Source organism: Trichomycterus rosablanca, chromosome 10 (genome assembly GCF_030014385.1).
Source record: "Trichomycterus rosablanca isolate fTriRos1 chromosome 10, fTriRos1.hap1, whole genome shotgun sequence".
NCBI lineage: Eukaryota > Metazoa > Chordata > Actinopteri > Siluriformes > Trichomycteridae > Trichomycterus > Trichomycterus rosablanca.
In genome coordinates this window covers 14,578,082-14,598,711 of record NC_085997.1, presented here as the reverse complement: position 1 = coordinate 14,598,711, position 20,630 = coordinate 14,578,082, and the positions used below count along the sequence as shown (strand labels likewise).

Genomic DNA, 20,630 nt, shown 5'->3' with positions numbered 1-20,630 from the left:
ACCTAGTAACACTAACAAATCACATGACATTTTGGAGGGAAAATGACAAGCAGTGCTCAATTTGGACATTTAGGGGTGTAGTCTCTTAGGGGTGTACTCACTTTTGTTGCCTGTGGTTTAGACATTAATGGCTGTATATTGAGTTATTTTGAGGGAAGAATAAATTTACACTGTTATATAAGCTGCACACAGACTACTTTTCATTGTGTCAAAGTGTCATTTTGTCAGTGTTGTCCCATGAAAAGATATACTTAAATATCTGCAGAAATGTGAGGGGTGTACTCACTTTTGTGATACACTGTATATAGAGAGATGATCGGAGTCAACTTGTTCGTGACGTCACGTGTTTCACAAATTTTGGTTCGTGATCCGAAATTTGTTCGTACATTAAATTGAAAAAGATCGTTCGTAACCCAAAATGTTCATATGGTAAACCGTTTGTAACTCAAGGGTCTACTGTATTTGATTTAAACTGGGTATATCCAACATTACCAAAACATGGGTTTTTGATAAACTGATGCAACTTTAACACATTAGTATTTATATTATACTTCATTTAGTTATAGCATAGCAGTTAGGGTACTGGACTAGTAATTAAAAGGTCACTGGTTCAAGCCCCATCACTGCCAGGTTGCCACTGTTGAGCCCTTGAGCAAGGCCCTTAACCCTCAATTGCTTAGACAAAATACTGTCACAGTGCTGTAAGTCTCTTTGGATAAAAGTGTCTGCTATATGCTGAAAATATAAATATAAATTTAGTTTACATCAACCACTTTATCCTGGTCAGGGTTGTGGCAGGTCCAGTTCCACCAACAAACACAGGGCGCAAGGCAGGAATACCCTAATCCATCACAGGGCTTTGGCCACCCCATAAAACAGAGAGAATAATGTCTGTGTGAATGACTGGCAGGTTGATAACACAGCTGACATTAAACCTGGCCTAGCATAACACACCGCTGAGCCACCTTAGGATTACACTTGCTCACAATGTCTTTATGGCCATTCAGTATAAAATCCATCTTGTCTGCAGACAGCAGTTAAGCCCGCATGAGCAGCATGATTTGGTGTCTCTTACAGACAAATTCTGTGGACAGCTGATAAGTGCCCATTTGTGTATATGATTAAAGCTTCAGGTCCTACATGACTCACGTTTGAACACATGCATCACAATTCTCCAGCTCTTATTTAAAGGTCACATGGGTTTATCTGGAAGTGCTCTGGCTTTTGTCAATGGTCTCTTTGGTACAAAGAGATATGGTGAAGCTACTTGCCCACCCTTAAGGGCAAAGCCCCAGGCCATGTCTCCCTGCTTTGCTTGCTTCTTTGTGACATATGAAGAATATATGAAGAAGAGTGTTGTTTAACATTGTCAAAGGATTTTAACAGAGGATGTCAAAGGTCAGTTCTAAAATCACTATGCTTCCACCTTCATATTTTACTGTAAATTTGGTAAGATGAATTATTCCCAGCATTCTATTTTAGTTTCGTCTCACCATTAGTCTGATTTGTCAGTGCTCATGCACAAATCTTAGATGCTCGTCAGTAGTTACTCATTACACAAGGTTCATCAGTTCACAAGGTTATATCGAACACAATCATGGACAATTTTGTATCTCCAATTCACCTTACTTGCATGTCTTTGGACTGTGGTAGGAGACCGGAGCTCCCGGAGGAAACCCACGCAGACACGTGGAGAACATGCAAACTCCACACAGAAAGGACCCGGACCTCCCCACCTGGGGATCAAACCCAGGACCTTCTTGCTGTGAGGTGGCAGTGCTACCCACCGAGCCACCGTGCCGCCCAGAATTCTTCTGGGGTTCTGTTGTCAGGGGACAAGTTGTGGTTTCATAAACGTTCCAGTTGCAGATTACTCAACCAGTTGTTCTAACAGGGATGTTTATGGTGTTTGCTTTTGTGTGAGCTCTTTGCTCTGTTTTGTAATTTGGTTGCTTAAGGAAGCTCCTTCACCCTTCCCAACCAATGTCAAACCTTTTTTCACTAATGAAACAAAGTTCATGCAGAAAATGCATTATTATTATTATTATTATTATTATTATTATAAGTGTTATTAATTTCAGCATAAATATCTTGATTTAACTGTATGTAACCTGTACATTACAATTACTGACTGTAGTCCATCTGTTTCTCTGCATACTTTGTTAGCCTGCTTTCACGCTGTTCTTCAATGGTCAGGACTCTCTCAGGACCAATACAGAGTAGGTATTATTTGGGTGGTGGGTCGTTCTCAGCACTGCAGTGACAATGACATGGTGGTTGTGTGTTAGTGTGTGTTGTGCTGGTATTAGTGGATAAGACACAGCAATGTACTGTAGATCTTCAAAGTGCTTCTATATGGTAAGTGGAGCTGATAAAATGGACAGTGAATGAAAAAACAAAGAGGTGGTTTTAATGTTATGACTGATCAGTGTATTAAATTAACACTAAACTTGTTGAATGTTTTCCCTTCACTCTGTATTCAACATTTGAATGTTACTTACTGTACTTTTCAAACATTTTGGTAAAGTATGAGCATGTATTCTATATCTGAGTGCAGAAAAACACAGAACTGTTGTAAAATGTTGGCCTGCACACTGAAATGCATACAAAACACAGGGCTGTGGGGTATAGGGGGGAAGACATAGCTTTTGTTTTCCTACTCTGAGCAGTTGGGGTTGCTTTAAGCTGCTGCCAGACATGTGCTTCCCATGACTGTAAGGATAGCCATACACACATACAGACTTAAATTTGTTGTGCCCTGAGCACACTGACTAAGAGACAGCTGTCATGGCAAAGAATCAACAACGTATTAGAGTTTTGACCAACAGGAGGCATAGTTCTCACCAGTTGAACCCAGTGGGGTTTACCAGGCCACAGGGTGTAGGAACAGTGATTGCTCTTTCATAAGTCCCTCTATAATTGCAATATTTTTTTACACTGAATAAGTAAATTAAAAGAAAAAAAATAATAATCAATCAAATCAAATAATTTATTATGGGATTTGCACCACACTTATCTGAAATTTAGCAGTAACAATTATAATATAATTTACTATTACTCATTCACATCACTGGGAGATAATTTTATCCCACTTTTGTTTTTCAAGAACTGCTTTCAGTCAGAAAAAAAAGGTTTTCAGCCAAGCAAGGCAAGGTTTTCAGCCATGAACTGCTTGATTCAGGTTTTGCCACAGCATATTTAAATTTAAAAACCTTTAATTCTGTTTATTTTTAGTCATTTAGATGTAAATATGTTTTCATATTTCAGGTTATTAACCTGCTGCATAACTTAATTACGCCTCAGCTTCAGAATATAAGAAGAGATGACCTTTCTCCATTCTGAAGGATTTTCCTAATAAAGAGTGGAATTAATTATTCACTAAATAACAAGGTTTCCAGATCCTGATGCATCAACGTATCTGCCAGTTACACTGCTTGACTGCTATATTTGCTTTTCCAGACATAAAAAGAGCCTTTTTTGGTCTGGCCATAAAACATTATGTCAAAAGATTTGGAAATAATTCAGGTGCCTGTTTGTAAATGTCAGTAAACAATGATGTTATTCTCATCATTCTGTTTTGTGGAATCTTAGGCATTTGGAAATGCCTGTATACCTTATTTAGATTGATGCATTTGTATATGTATTAAAAATTAGGAGTCTTTTCTCAAGAGTTAAACTGTAAACCTTTATTTTTTGTAAAACTCAGGAAGAATATCAGTTTCACACAGTAAACGTCAATGTCTCTCAAAAATGAGAGATATTTAAAGACGTATTCTTGGCACCATGTATTGGCCATGATAAATAATTCATCTTAACATTTAAATTGCTCTGTTCCTCGGTCACCCTGGATTACTTATCCTCCTTTTACTGGTGCCACTTCAATGAAAAGTGTATGTGGTCTCTAATTGGAGAGTTTCTCCTTCCCTCTCCTTCCTAACATTAAGTAATAGTGATTATAATTGCTAAATGCTGAAAACATAAACTAAGGATCTGAATTGATCTTTCACAGTGAAATAGACAAGTGTCAGAAAATTATAGTAAAAATGGTCTTGTCATGTCCGTAACACTACTTTTAGCCCTATCAGGCCACACTAACAGGCTAAAGTATTATAGTATATAATACAATCATAGTATTTCAGTACTATTCTAGTATATATTACATTTTTATACACTAAATCACTGACTATGGGTGTGTTTGAAAACCTAGTGAGCTCTCTACATAGGCAGCATTTTACGCCATCCTACGCGCACTCCCGAGAAGAAGGCTGTTCGAATTCTTAGATGCCTTAAAATGCTCCCTACTAAGGCACCTTAAATCTGAACGGCATTTTGACTAAATAACGAGGGAGCATCCGATGCTGCCTTAGCAGTGAAGGCAATCCCAGCATTCTGTGCGTCACAACTTTTCTCACAAAAAAATAACAAATATGGTGGACGAATGCAGAGTAACGAGCGGAGTTATTTTCATACGTAGGCATTAATATGGAGTCCCCCCCTCCCAGCAGCTATAGAGCCTACCCTCTTCTAGCAAGGTTTTCCACTAGATTTTGGATTGTGTCTGTGGATGTTTGTGCCTATTTAGACAAAAGAGCATTTGTGAAGACAGGCACTTTTGTTCAGTTCGAAGGTCTAGCTTGCAACCATCATTCTAGTTTGTCTTAAAAGCATTTAGCAGGGTTGAGGTCAGGGCTCTTGATTATCTTTACACCAAAATTAAACCATGACTTTATTGACCTTACTTGTGTGCACAGAGACACAGTCATGCTGGAACAGAAACAAGCCTTTCCCAACTTGTTGCCACATCTAAGCTTAACTGTTTGTTGACTTTTACATAGTTACTCACTCACTCACTCACTGTCCAAACCGCTTGTCCAATTAGGGTCTCAGCTTTTCAATGGGCACAAGGCGCACAGTAACCCCCTGGACAGGGCACCACTCCATCGCAGGGCAGATACACACACACACACACACACACACACACACATTGTCTTATAGGGCAATTCAGTGTCTCCAATTAACCTGACTGCATGTTTTTGGACTGTTGGAGGAAACCGGAGCTCCCGGAGACACAGGGAGAACATGCAAACTCCGCACAGAAAGGACCTGGTCTGCCCCGTCTGGGGATCGAATCCAGGACCTTCTTGCTGTAAGGTGACAGTGCTACCCACCGAGCCACCGTGCTGCCCTTTTGCATAGTTAAAAATGTAAATATTTGGGTTACTTTTTATTATTATGGCCGTTAAACCCATGTTAATGTAAAGCTTGCTTGACTCTAGACAATTCTCTGTAACACACCTTCTTATTAATGGCAGACCTGTTTTGGTGGTTTATGGATAGCATCTGACCATCCAGAGTAATTTCTATCTCTGGTAAAGTGAAAGTTTAAGTGGTTGCTTAGTGATTAAGGTGCTGGACTAGTAATTGGAAGGTTGCTGGTTCAAGCTGCACTACCGCCAAGTCACCTTATCAAGGCCCTTAACTTTAAGTCGCTTGCAGTGTAATTGCTTACAATCGTAAGTTGATTTGAATGAATGTGTCTGCTAAATTCCCTAAATGTAAATTCACAACCGCAGCAAAATGTGTGCAGTTGACCTATAGTCTCCAGCTGTTTTCAGTCATAATCAAACAATACTTTATGCATAAGTGTACAGGTACCATTGACACATTATTTTAAAGAGACATACACTGACCAGGCATAACATTATGACCACTGACAGGTGAAGTGAATAACACTGATTATCTCTTCATCACAGCACCTGTTAGTGGGTGGGATATATTAGGTGAAAATTTTATCCTCAGTTGATGTGTTAGAAGCAAGAAAAATGGACAAGCGTAAGGATTTGAGTGAGTTTAACAAGGCCCAAATTATGATGGCTAGACGACTGGGTCAGAGCATCCAGGCGTTCTTGGTCTGCAGTGTCTATCAAAAGTAGTCCAAGGAAGAAACAGTGGTAAACCGGCGACAGGGTCATGGGTGGCCAAGGCTCATTGATGCACGTGGGGAGCGAAGGCTGGCCCGTGTGGTCAGATCCAACAGACGAGCTACTGTAGCTCAAATTGCTGAAGAAGTTAATGCTGGTTCTGATAGAAAGGTGTCAGACTTCATGCCTCGACAGGTCAGGGCTGTTTTGGCAGCAAAAGGGGGACGAACACAATATTAGGAAGGTGGTCATAATGGTATGCCTCATCGGTGTATGCTGCCATATAAATTATGACTTTCCTTGGGGATTTTATGTTTTTTAGCAAGATAGTGAAAGGCCTCACTCTGCACGAGATACTCAGCATGGCTTCATAGACGCAGAGTGTGTATGCTAATAGAAAAGGTGATGTAACACTGTGGTAAACATGCCTCTGCCTCGTTTTTTTTGTACATTTTGTAAATTTATTTAGAAAATACTATTATTATCTTGTTCAGTAAAACATTATTATACAGATTCTTGTTTTTACTGCATTTACAAAATGAATCAACTTTTCAAGAAGTGGATTTTGTGGCCATTTTAACACTTTTAAACAGTAGAAGTACTGTCTGTGTGTAAATTAACATCAGACATCACAGATCCCAGATTGGGAAACACTATCTATGTAATTTCTACACACACTGTTAATTTTATCAGCTCCACTTACCATATAAATGCACTTTGTTTTTCTACAATTATTGACTGTAGTCCATCTATTTCTCTACTTACCTTTTTAGCCTGCTTTCACCCTGTTCCTCAATGGTCAGGACCCCCACAGGACCACCACAGAGCAGGTATTATTTGGGTGGTGGATCATTCTCAACACTGCAGTGACACTGACATGGTGGTGGTGTGTTAGTGAGTGTTGTGCTGGTATGAGTGGATCAGACACAGCAGCGCAGCTGGAGTTTTTAAATACCGAGTTCACTCACTGTCCACTCTATTAGACACTCCTACCTAGTTGGTCCACCTTGTAGATGTGAAGTCAAGAGACGATTGCTCATCTATTGCTGCTGTTTGAGTTGGTCATCTTCTAGACCTTCATCAGTGGTCACAGGACGCTGCCCACGGGGTGCTGTTGGCTGGATGTTTTTGGTTGGTGGACTATTCTCAGTCCAGCAGTGACGGTGAGGTGTTTAAAGACTCCATCAGCATTGCTGTGTCTGATCCGCTCAAACCAGCACAACACACACTAACACACCACCACTATGTCAGAGTCACTGCAGTGCTGAGAATGACCCACCACCCAAATAGTACCTACTGTAGTGGTCCTGGGAGAGTCCTGACCATTGAAGAACAGCATGAAAGGGGGCTAACAAAGCATGTAGAGAAACAGATGGACTACAGTCAGTAATTGTAGAACTACAAAGTGCTTCTATATGGTAAGTGGAGCTGATAAAATGGACAGTGAGTGTAGAAACAAGGAGGTGATTTTAATGTTATGGCTGATAGGTGTATATTCTACCAAGCTGACAAACACTAAATTAAAAGTGTTACTTAAATAAAATATTATTGTAATAAACACATAATGGATTATTGGAATCACTTGAATTCTATTTTTGTTTGTTTTAAAGCATGGAGCTCATTTTTCTAGGTCATTTGGTGTACCTCCCACTGGTGGGAGCTTCAAGGAACACAAATTGTTACAAATCACATCATCTAAGTCAGAACTGTGGTAGGTCTGGCAACATTGGGTGCTATAATGCAGGAATACACATTGACTTGGTCCAGTCTTCTACATAGCAACACAGATTTAGTCATTCACTTATTTACTCATACCTAGGTGCAGGAAACTGTATTACCAAGAGGAAACCCTCAGAACAAAACGCATAAGGCACGGACCCATAATTCTGTGCACTATTCAATTCAGGCTGCTTGCTGATGTTTCTGTACACAAAACACAATTTATATAATGGCTATATGAGTCATGGTTATAAATGCCATCTTGCTTTTATTTGAGGATAAGCTACATAGGCAGACAAGAGGTCACAAGAGACAGTGTCTAGCACATTACACCTTTCTGTACACTCCCTGTTTATCTCTGTCCATTAATATCATGTCTATGTTTTGTTAGTGCCCCTCCTCACACTGTGTACTGTTATGCAGGTTTACACTGATGTGTGTCTCCGAATGATTCGATTACCATTTTATTAAATGAGATTAGGGTTTAGTTATAAGCATGCTGGGAATGGAGTGTGCACTGTTGTTACATAGCGCTAGATCTTTTGGACGATGCTATTACTCAGTGCTCACAGGCTGTAACCAGGTCAGCTCAATACCAAAGAACAGAGAGGACAAGAGAATGTCAGGATCTAGAAGGATACAGATATAGGAAGGTTGGGGGAGGTCAACTGCAGGAAAGCCAGGAACAAAAGAAATTCCTTTCCATGTTTTATAAGTCCCCACAAAAGCGGAGTATTAGTTCTTAGTTGAACGCGCCCTAATCAAACGGATGATGAAAGATGAAAGATAGAGTTTCATATGCAGTTCAAAACCAGAGGCTTTTGGTAAATCAATTTCTGCATCTTTTGTCATGCTTAGTAGGAAAGGCTCAGCTGTTGTTCAGATAAAGTTTAACAGTAGAAGACTGAATATTCCCAGCATCCCCATAGATGGTGGTGAGCCAAAAACAAGCCATGATTTATTTGCAGGAGAAATTGCTTCTCTAGTACTTCCAGGTGCACACATCAGGCATTTATGGTAAATGGTCAATTTAAGTCTTTCCTCTTTGAATGTAGGAATTATGTCTACAGTGTCATAGCAGACAAAACCATGTTCAGCACAGTATTACTTATTTCAAAGCTGATGACTGGTGAACTGTAGAAAGCATAATATATTATATGGTTAAAACTTTGTGGACTTATCATTAGGTTCATGTGTTTTCATGGCATAAATTTCTATAACATTTTAGTCTTTTACTGTTTCAGCATTACTATGCTCCTGTGCATAATTCAAGGTCCATAAAGAAAGGAAAGGAGAAAGGGGAGGGGATTTGGCCTAATACCCATAGTTTTGGAATAGAATGTCCAGTAAGCTAGTGTAGTCTAGTACCTAAATAGCGGTGTCGTGTCTAAATTGTAGTGACCACAGAATTACGAGTACGTCTATGAGCTAGTCTCAACAAAACACATCATGGAAATTTCATAAGAAGAATAAAACCTGGATCTCTGACCAATGGAAAAAGCTAATCTGGTCTGATAAAACTATGTATTTAAAAGTAGCCAAATAAAGGTTTTTACCAACAATGTTTGCTCACCGACCTGGCATAACATTATGACCACTGACAGGTAAAGTGAATAACGCTGATTATTTCTTCATCACGACACCTGTTAGTGGGTGGGATATATTAGGTAGCAAGTGAACTTTTCATCCTCAAAGTTGATGTGTTAGAAGCAGGAATAATGGGCAAGCGTAAGGATTTGAGTGAGTTTAACAAAGGCCAAATTATGATGGCTAGACGACTGGGTCAGAGCATCTCCAAAACTGCAGCTTTTGTGGGGTGTTCAGTATCTATTAAAAGTGGTCCAAGGAAGGAATAGTGGTAAACCGGCAACAGAGTCATGGGCGGCCAATTAAGCTTGATTAATGCATGTGGGGAGCAAAGGCTGGCCCGTGTGGTCCGATCCAACAGACGTGCCACTGTAGCTCAAATTGCTGAAGAAGTTAATGCTGGTTCTGATAGAAAAGGTGTCAGACTCCATGGGTCAGAGCTTTTTTTGGCAGCAAAAGGGAGACCAAAACAATATTAGGAAGGTGGTCATAATGGTATGCCTGATCGGTATATGTATGGCATTCCTGATACCAGATCTGTACAACTTTAAACCTTTATGGGCAGTTCTGGAGTGCAGATTGTAATAGATCTTCATTACTTTTAGCCATCAAAGAGCTGAAAAAAATTTGTTTTGGTGTAGATGGCTCTGACATCTTTCCATAAGTTATTAAATAGTTGTATAACATCCTTCCCAGATACAACCCCAAATCAGAAAAAGTTGGGACAGCATGGAAAATGCAAATAAAATAAAAATGCAGTGTTCCTTACATTTACTTTGACTTTTCTTTGATTGCAGACAGTTTGAACTCGAGATATTTCATGTTTTATCTGCTCAACTTCATTTTATTTGTTAATAAACATCCATTCTTGCATTTCAGGCCTGCAACACATTCCAAAAAAAGTTGGGACGGGGGCAATTCAGGGCTAGAAATGAGATGAAAAAACTAAATAATGATGTAATGTCAACAGGTGATTGTAATCATGCTTTGGTACAAAAGCAGCATCCAGGAAAGGCTGAGTCTTTGATAAGCAAAGATGATCAGAGGATCTCCAGTTTGTCAGCAAATGCGTGAGAAAATTATTGAAATGTTTAAAAACAATGTACCTCAAAGAAAGATTGGAAGGGATTTGCATATTTCTCCCTCTACAGTGCGTTATACAGTGGGTACGGAAAGTATTCAGACCCCTTTAAATGTTTCACTCTTTGTTTCATTGCAGCCAATTGGTAAGATCAAAAAAGTTCTTTTTTTTGCTCATTAATGTACACAGAAATGTAGATATTTTTGCTAATTTATTAAACAAGAAAAACTGAAATATCACATGGTCATAAGTATTCAGACCCTTTGCTCAGTATTGAGTAGAGGCACCCTTTTGAGCTAGTACAGCCATGAGTCTTCTGGGGAATGATGCAACAAGTTTTTCACACCTGGATTTGGGGATCCTCTGCCATTCTTCCTTGCAGATCCTCTTCAGTTCCCTCAGGTTGGATGGTGAACGTTGGTGGACAGCCATTTTCAAGTCTCTCCAGAGATGCTCAATTGGGTTTAGGTCAGGGCTCTGGCTGGGCCAGTCAAGAATGGTCACAGAGTTGTTCTGAAGCCACTGCTTTGTTATTTTAGCTGTGTGCTTAGGGTCATTGTCTTGTTGGAAGGTGAACCTTCGGCCCAGTCTTCATCTTTCCTTCAATTGCAACCAGTCGTCCTGTCCCTGCAGCTAAAAAACACCACCATAGCATGATGCTGCTACCACCATGTTTTACTGTTGGGATTGTATTTGGCAGGTGATGAGCAGTGCCTGGTTTTCTCCACACATACCGCTTAGAATTAACACCAAAAAGTTCAATCTTCATCTCATCAGACCATAGAATCTTCTTTCTCATAGTCTGGGAGTCCTTCATGTGTTTTTTTGCAAACTGTATGCGGGCTTTCATATGTCTTGCACTGAGGAGAGGCTTCCGTCGGCACACTCTGCCATAAAGCTCCGACTGGTGGAGGGCTGCAGTGATAGTTGACTTTGTGGAACTTTCTCCCATCTCCCTACTGCATCTCTGGAGCTCAGCCACAGTGATCTTGGGGTTCTTCTTTACCTCTCTCACCAAGGCTCTTCTCCCACGATTGCTTAGTTTGGCTGGACGGCCAGGTCGAGGAAGAGTTGTGGTCGTCCCAAACTTCTTCCATTTAAGGATTATGGAGGCCACTGTGCTCTTAGGAACCTTGAGTGCTGCAGAAATTCTTTTGTAACCTTGGCCAGATCTGTGCCTTGCCACAATTCTGTCTCTGAGCTCCTTGGGCAGTTCCTTAGACCTCATGATTCTCATGTGCTCTGACATGCACTGTGAGCTGTGTAGTCTTATATAGACAGGTGTGTGCCTTTCCTAATCAAGTCCAATCAGTTTAATTAAACACAGCTGGACTCCAATGAAGGAGTAGAACCATCTCAAGGAGGATCAGAAGGAAATGGACAGCATGTGAGTTAAATATGAGTGTCACAGCAAAGGGTCTGAATATTTATGACCATGTGATATTTCAGTTTTTCTTGTTTAATAAATTAGCAAAAATATCTAAATTTCTGTTTTTTTTCTGTCAAGATGGGGTGCAGAGTGTACATTAATGAGCAAAAAAAAGAACTTTTTTGATCTTACCAATTGGCTGCAATGAAACAAAGAGTGAAAAATTTAAAGGGGTCTGAATACTTTACCTTTACTTGGGTACCACTGTATCATTACACGATACAAGGAATCGAAAGGAGGCCAAAGGCACAAGCTTAAGATGAACGCCCGTGATCTTTGATCCCTCAGACGGTGCTGCATCAAGAACCACCACTTAACAATTTCTGATATAACCACATGGGTGAGGGATTACTTTGGCAAACCTTTGTCAAGCACTACAATACAGAGTTACATGCACAAATGTCACTTAAAACTTTACTGTGTAAAAAAGAAGCCTTATGTTAACCATGTCCAGAAGCGGCTTCAACTTCTCTGGGCTCAGAGGCATCTATGATGGACCATCACACAGTGGAAACGTGTATTGTGGTCAGATGAATTAGCATTTTTGAAAAAAATACAACAACGATGACCCCGTACTGTTGCACATCTTGACGTGTTTGCAGGAAGAATGAGCCAAATTAAAAGCTTAAACACTAAATCACTTGGTATTCTCAGGGCCAAAACGTCTTTTAAGTGTGGTGAAAAGGAATGGCAACATTACAAAGTGGTAAATGCTTTACTGTCCCAACTTTTTTGGAATGTGTTGCAGGCCTGAAATGCAGGAATGGATGTTTATTAATAAATGAAATGAAGTTGAACAGATAAAACATGAAATATCTCAGGTTCATCCTGTCTGCAATCAAATAAAAGTCAATGTAATGTAAAGTGAATGTAAGAAACTTTGCATTTTCCATAATGTCCCAAATTTTTCTGATTTGGGGTTGTAGATTAAAGTTCTTCTGGAGACAAAAGTGTGGCTCTACTTTTTAGCTTTCTATATTTAATATATAGAAAATGAATTGGTTGTTGTTGTAGGATGCAGTAATGCACTCTTCTCTCTACCACACACACACACACACACACACACTTTGGTGACTTTATTAAAGAACTAGAAATAGCTCTCCTTGATGTCAGTGTGTGAAAATGAAAAGAGCAGATTAATGGTAGAGAAGTTTTTATAGCGATCCATGTTTACACTTTGACTTAGTAGCCATAAAAAATAACTGGTTTTACTGCTGCCTTATTACAGCCTCAGATGTGTCGACCCAAACTTCTCTAATTTACTGATGGTACTGACACAGCTAAACCATGTAAATCCAAGTTTCTATAATCAACAACCCTGTTGTGTTAAACATTTAGAATGGTGTCAGTCTGTGGCCAGTTTTTCTTCATGTTATACTGGTTACAAGTGAGAGGTAAAACTAAACTGTGGTAAAATAACAAAGTGCCCATTCAGCAACAGCTCATTAAATTTACAGAATCTTAGAAGTTACTGCTGTGAGGTAATACTTCAAAGCACTACCAGACTGGCAAAGGATGTGATTGAGATTTCATGTGTGAGTTAGACTGCTTGTAAAGGGGTGACCTCAGTCTAGATCCCAGTTCTGGCTAAATGAGCTTTTTAATCCTTTATGTAGTCATTGTTGTGGCTTAGTGTTTGTATGTGTGTGTTACAGACAACCAACTAAACTACTTTATTAATATAAATTTACTGCCTATGAAATTTTTAACTAACCCTACCATACAGATAGACTTTGTGGATATACAACCTCAAATCAGAAAAAGCTGGGACTGTGAGGAAAATGCGAATAAAAGCCGTCAGTGTTTTTTACATTACTTTGATGTATTTCATTGCAGACAGTAAAAACCCAAGATGTTATGTTTTGTCTGGTCAGCTTCATTTAATTTGTTAAAATTGATCTATTCCTACACTCATACCAGTACAACACACTACCATGTCCTTTACATTAGTATTACTGTAGTACTGAGAGTGGTCCACCACCCAAACAATATCAGGGCAGTAAGGGTACTTTGGGAAACTTTAATGATTAATAAGTGAAATGCAGGAGGGTGAGAAAGTGTGTAAAGCAACATATGGGATATAGTCAGTAACTGTACACCCACAAATTTTATCTGTATGACTGTCCATTTTATCAGCTCCACTTACCATATAGAAGCACTTCGTAGTTCTACAATTACTGACTGTAGTCCATCTGTTTCTCTGCATGCTTTGTTAGCCCCCTTTCATGCTGTTCTTCAATGGTCAGGACCCCCACAGGACCACTACAAAGCAGGTATTATTTGGGTGGTGGATCATTCTCAGCACTGCAGTGACACTGACATGGTGGTGGTGTGTTAGTGTGTGTGGTGCTGGTATGAGTGGATAAGACACAGCAATGCTGCTGGAGTTTTTAAACACCTCACTGTCACTGCTGGACTGAGAATAGTCCACCACCTAAAAATATCCAGCCAACAGCACTCCATGGGCAGCGTGCTGTGTCCACTGATGAAGGTCTAGAAGATGACCAACTCAAACAGCAGCAATAGATGAGCGATCGTCTCTTGACTTTACATCTACAAGGTGGACCAACTAGGTAGGAGTGTCTAATAGAGTGGAAAGTGACTGGAAACAGTATTTAAAAACTCACTCATATCACTTATAGCAGCACAACACACACTAACACACCACCACCATGTCAGTGTCACTGCAGTGCTGAGAATGATCCACCACCTAAATAATACCTGCTCTGTGGTGGTCCTGGGAGAGTCCTGACCATTGAAAAACAGCATGAAAGAGGGCTAACAAAGCATGCAGAGAAACAGATGGACTACAGTCAGTAATTGTAGAGCTACAAAGTGCTCCTATATGGTAAGTGGAGCTGATAAAATGGACAGTGAGTGTAGAAACAAGGAGTGATTTTAATGTTATGGCTGATCGGTGTATAAGGTTAAGGTGCTTATATGCTGACTCGAATGTGTTAGAAATGTATGTAAGCTTTTAAAAGATGCTTGTGATCTTGGGTAATTGAAACAATTTGGTGAGTGAAGAGCTGACATTTATGATGCAGTTAGACATGCCGATATATGTGCATTATGGGTAAATTGAATAATATCAGCAAAAGGAATAGAAAGATGTCTTTAAATCCCTATATTAACATATTCATTTTCTGTTGCTTTGTGTTTGTGGCACATTATTTTGCTTTCCTGAGTTTTTAGATTGTGGAAGGTTCTTTTTAACTAGGTGGCACAGGTGCATGTGTGTTTTTTAATTGACTTAGCAGTGACCAGTGTAGGATAGATTATTTCTCATCTGGTATTGCTATTACTGATGTAATGGGTGCATCCTCTTTCACTATTGTACACTTGACATTAATAACTTGTGTCCTTTTAAGATAGATGATTCAAGCAGATGAAGAGCAGACCTCCAAGCTTCAAAATTATGAAGGATATATCTCAGCCAAAAGCCGGTAATAATTCCACCAGGAAAATACGCCTGTTGGAAACCATTTAGTATGATTGGATTTAGAGTATGTTGTCTTCTAATGCCATTGAATATAGATTGGCACTCCTTGAACTCATGGCAGTGTTACAACATATTAATCTGAAAAGAGAAATAGAGAGTGAACGTGGGCAAATTGGAGTCAGCAGAAAAGTAAACATAAGAAAGTAAAGTGAAGGAAAGCCAGCCATTTGGAAAGTAGGTTGAAGTGGTAGATGTGCCACTTTTCTGAGATACTGACATACTGTATATGCTGCTTGTTGGCGTGGTATATTCAACATTAAACCCCACTCTTCCATATTACCTTATGGTTAGCATGGGGGCTAGTATGTGCTTTCTCTTCTATATAAACTTTTTATTTTATTAAAAAAACATGCTTTACATATAATATGACCAAAAGTATTTGGACACCTGACCATGATCATTGTTGAACATCCTATTTCAAAACCATGGGCATCAATATAGTGGGACATTCCACTCTTCTAGACAAGCTTTCTACAAGATTTTGGAGTGTATATGCATGCCCGTTTAGTCAAAAGCATCTTTATAATATTACTGATGTGTCTAACCTGTAAGCAATGGCCTGAAACACCTGAAATCAGTAATTAAGAAGGGTGTCCATGTATTTTTGACCAGAAAGCTTATTGTGTATTAAAACTGTGTATTAAATTCAGATCCCATGTTAAAATGTTATACAGTATATTATACAGTGGTACCTTGAAACTCAACGTCAATTGGTTCTGGGACTGGCGTTGAGTTTAAAAGGTGTTTTCAAGTTTCAAGGTATTTTTTCCCATAAGGATGTATGTGAAACCTGTTAATGCATTTCATGGTCCCATGGACTTGCATATATTTTAGGCTAATGTAAAATAATGGGGTTGTTTTTGACACTTATACACTGAAAATAACAATATAAATATTGTTATATAATAATATAAAACACTGAAATAAAAAGCTGATTCTTACAATTTCTTAGCAGCCCAAGCTGTAACACAAGTTTAAAAGTGAAACAGTGAGGAAAATCCAGCTAAACACAGATACATGTGGACGATCCACACAAATGCAGATTCGTCTTATATTCGCACTTTGATCACGTATTACTGCACCGCTCAAGCAGAGTGCTGAACAAAGCGACTGTTCATTGTTAATTTGAAATTAAATAAATACATTTTTAAAAAACAAACTGGACACGTCAAGTTTAAGGGAAACATTGAGATTAAGGGTGCAGATTTCTCGACGAAGGGCGTCGAGTTTTAAAGATTGTGAGTTTAGCGGACGTTGAGTTACAAGGTACCACTGTGTTTGTTTATCAGCTGAATATCATACTGATTGGCTACTGGCCACTTCACAATAGCATCAAAGGCTGATAGTGGTGTGTTGTCAGTCAACATCACATGTTTTAGCATTCTGAATCAGTTAGTGAAAAACTGTCAAATCTGACACTAATGCGTTCTTTTAGGACAAATACTGGCCTGGGATGGATTGGCACCATTCCAGTGTATATTTCAGCTCTGGTATTGCCTTGGTATCAGGATATGCTGTAGTGATGAAACATGAAGTGATTCTTTTATAATTAAAATAATAGTTGCAGTATTTTGTCTTTTTTCAAGTGAATCCAACCAATCAGCTGGGACCTCTTGGTAAAATGGAGCAGTATGTTGCTACAGAACCATGGCTTTTAATTGGATTACAGAAGAGACCAATCAGCCTTCTGCAATCAATGGTAAGTGCTGCATTTCTGCATTATTAATGGACGTTATGCTCTATTGTTCACTGACATTTATTAAAATAAAATATCTCTGGGTTGCAGTATTTAATGTATTAGACTGTGCAGTGCAATTTGACCAAATGATTACTGTGAGTTGTCATGACCTTTATTAGAAATATTTTCTCTCTATGCACCCCATTTGTATGTGCTTAATTTCCCTCTGCTGTTGTATTTCCTACGCTGAAACACAACCATAGGTTAACTTTCGTCTTCTCCAACATGCGTAAAGCTACCAACAGAGAGAGCCCAAACTTTCTTCATAATCTTCAACTTTTACCAGCGGCTCAACCAAACAGTGGAAGTCTTTGCAGTGACAAGGTGGTGACTCCCTATCTGGTCTTATCTTTCTCAGACATGGCCAGAAATACAGTGGTACCTTGTAACTCAACGTCCCCTAAACTTAAACTCTTTGAAACTCAACACCCCTCGTCGAGAAATTTGTACTCTTAAACTCAACGTTTCCCTTAAACTCAATGTGCGAATATGAGACGAATCTGCTTTTGTGTGGAATACCCATCAAATCCAGTCTGAAAGCTCCACATGTATCTGTGTTTATCTGGTTTTCCTCAGTGTTTCATTTTTAAACTTGTGTTACAGCTCGAGGTTCTGAGAAATTGTGAGAATCAGCTTTTCAGAGAACCTAAAACCTTATGGTTAAAAAGCAGCACAAAAGCTAGTGTGCCGTTTCTCATGTGAATGCGCCTTTACTGAACGGAATACGATATTCCAAGATCAAGCATCTCCAGGATTAAGAAGCAGAAGGAAACAATTAAGAAATAAGAAATAATTATAAAAACTAATTTATAAATTTTTAGGTTTTATTGTATTTTTTAAGTGTTTTTATATTATATTTGTGTTATTTTCAGTGTATAAGTGTCAAAAACAACCCCATTACTTTTACATGACCTTGAGTTTCAAGGTAACACTGTATACTGTAATTTTTTTCAGGATTCTTCCAAAGCACCAACCAATATGTTGAATGATCTTATTCAAATAAATATTTTGCCTGTGGCAGTAGCACATGTTTTACTGAGCTCGGGTTGCTTTGCCTGTATTTTCTTCTGGGTTGGGGTAGTCTGATATTTTCCAATCTTTTGAACTTAGCATTAGGTTAATCGTTCACTTTATAATACTATGTGTTGCTGCCTGTTCTTATGAGTTTTGTTCTCCTTTAATAGAATGAAATGAATCTATTGTTTATTGCAAAATGTAAAGGTCTTTTACTTTTGTACACTATGTCCACAAGTAAATGTAAACATGTAATGGTGCTCACCCAGTGGGGGATTTGAACGCTGAATCCCTGCGTGCCTCACCACCAGGTGCCTCAACCGGGGGAGCTACCAGACTTGTCAGAAATAGGAGCCAAATGCCTAGTAGTCTGATTGTGAAACAGATAATTAAACTAAAAAACAAAGACTGAGTGGGAATCGAACCCAGGCCGCTGCTTTACCGTCCGAACAATCTACCACTCGGCCAAACAGACTCTACAGAAAGTGTCTTAACCTAGGTGGGTTAAAACCCAATAGGCTCCAAAGAAATACAAAAGGAAAATACAAAAACCACCCATTTTAGGGAAATGTTTGAGCGGGAAAACTGAGAACAAAAGACTGCAAGGGGAAACACTGACCACCTCAAGATTCACAAGGAAAGGAGGAAATTATAACAAAAGGCTTTCCCAACAGAAGAATAGAACTACAATAGATTAACTGAGAGAATGCAGAAGTTGTAATTTTTTTTGCAAGAGAGAGGAACTCAAAACGAGAGAAATGAGGGTGAGAGTGAAAGCTCTCAGCCCTCTACCCAGAATACTGGCTGTTCGTGTTTGCTCAAAATGAGACAAAGACCTAGCAAGTTCTGACTGCTTTTCTGTCTCTTTATAGACCTGTGCACAGGTGTTGTGCTTTAGGCCTGATTGCCGGCTCGTTGTTGACCCCTAGTGGCCAGAGTCTAACTAGTCCCAGAAACAACCCTTACAAACAATACATTGATCAGCCATAACATTAAAACCACCTCCTTGTTTCTACACTCACAGACTATTTTATCATCTCCACTTACCATATAGAAGCACTTTGTAGTTCTACAATTACTGACTGTAGTCCATCTTTTTCTCTGCATGCTTCGTTAGCCCCCTTTCATGCTGTTCTTTAATGGTCAGGACTCTCCCAAGACCACTACAGAGTATTTATTACTTGGGTGGTGGATCATTCTCAGCACTGCAGTGACACTGACATGGTGGTGGTGTGTTAGTGTGTGTTGTGCTGGTGTGAGTGGATCACACACAGCAATGCTGATGGAGTTTTTAAACACCTCACTGTCACTGCTGAACTGAGAATAGTCCACCAACCAAAAACATCCAGCCAACAGCGCCCCATGGGCAGCGTCCTGTGACCACTGATGAAGGTCTAGAAGATGTCCAACTCAAACAGCAGCAATAGATGAGTGATTATCTCTGACTTTACATCTACAAGGTGAACCAACTAGGTAGGAGTGTCTAATAGAGTGGACCTTGAGTGGGCATGGTATTTAAAAACTCCAGCAGTGCTGCTTATCCACTCATCCACTCATGAGTGTCTTATCCACTCATACCAGCACAACACACACTAACACACCACCACCATGTCAGTGTCACTGCAGTGCTGAGAATGATCCACCACTTAAATAATACCTGCTCTGTGGTGGTCCTGTGGGGGTCCTGACCATTGAAGAACAGGGTGAAAGCGGAGATACAAAATTGCCACCTAGGTAAGAGTGTCTAGGGTGTTTCCTACCTTTTGCCCGGTGAATTGTACCCACCTCAGTATTGAATAAAGCAGTGTTAAAAAAGACAATGAACGAATTAAAGCTTCAGCAGTAAACTCTGCTTAAAATCTCATTTTCCAGTGCTTGCTGACGGTTCAAAATAATCAAGTACCTCAGAGACCTAATTTGAGTCCTAATTTGTTTTGAAAGCTGTTTAAGCAGAAAGAAAACCTTTCATTCCTGCTATTCAAAGCCTTCAGTTTAACAGTGGTCTAAAGTCAAGGAAACTGTAACACAATAAAGGCAATAATGGCACTGAAAGGAAAAAGCTACTCAGTAATCTGCGTTCAATGATGTATTTAATCTGTGCCAGGTGCAAAACACTGATTCAGTTTGCCAGCCATCCGTAAAACATGGTCTATAGTTTCCGAGTGCTTTTTCAGACTGTATTTATTAGAATTGTTCCTTTTCTGTATGTACAAATTTGTAGTAAGTGTACAAAGGTTGTTCAGACAGAGTGTCTGGTACACTTTCTGGTACCTATTGTAATAAACATACTTTTATTTCTGACTTTAGTGAAAAATATTCATTCATCTTTAGTAACTTTAGTAACAGACACATGGCAGACATTCACCCCAGACCCACCAATTTATGAACTTAGGACAATTTATAACAGCCACCTATATTTAAAACAATTTAACTAAATATTTCATAAAAACCAACCCAGGTGTCATGTGGCATCCACACTACGTGCTGCCCCATCAGACCACCCATGCCACCTATTCAGCATATGAAATAAATAGAAGTGTCAACCGTTGTTTTCAGGACTGACACAGGATTGCTCTGTGGGGAGGTGAAGCCCACAGTTACTGTTAATTACAGTCATAGCTTGTGCCGCAGTAAACATT

At 39.4% G+C, this 20,630-nt stretch overlaps 1 protein-coding gene across 1 annotated transcript in view; it reads left to right on the top strand.

The window, feature by feature from the left end:
* Window positions 1-20,630, top strand: part of LOC134321802 (disintegrin and metalloproteinase domain-containing protein 12) — a 186,850-nt gene that overhangs the window by 14,363 nt on the left and 151,857 nt on the right. Inside the window, exon 2 of the mRNA XM_063003625.1 lies at window positions 16,826-16,938. Within this exon, the coding sequence (XP_062859695.1) occupies window positions 16,826-16,938 (113 nt within the window). The remainder of the gene's footprint in view (window positions 1-16,825; window positions 16,939-20,630) is intronic.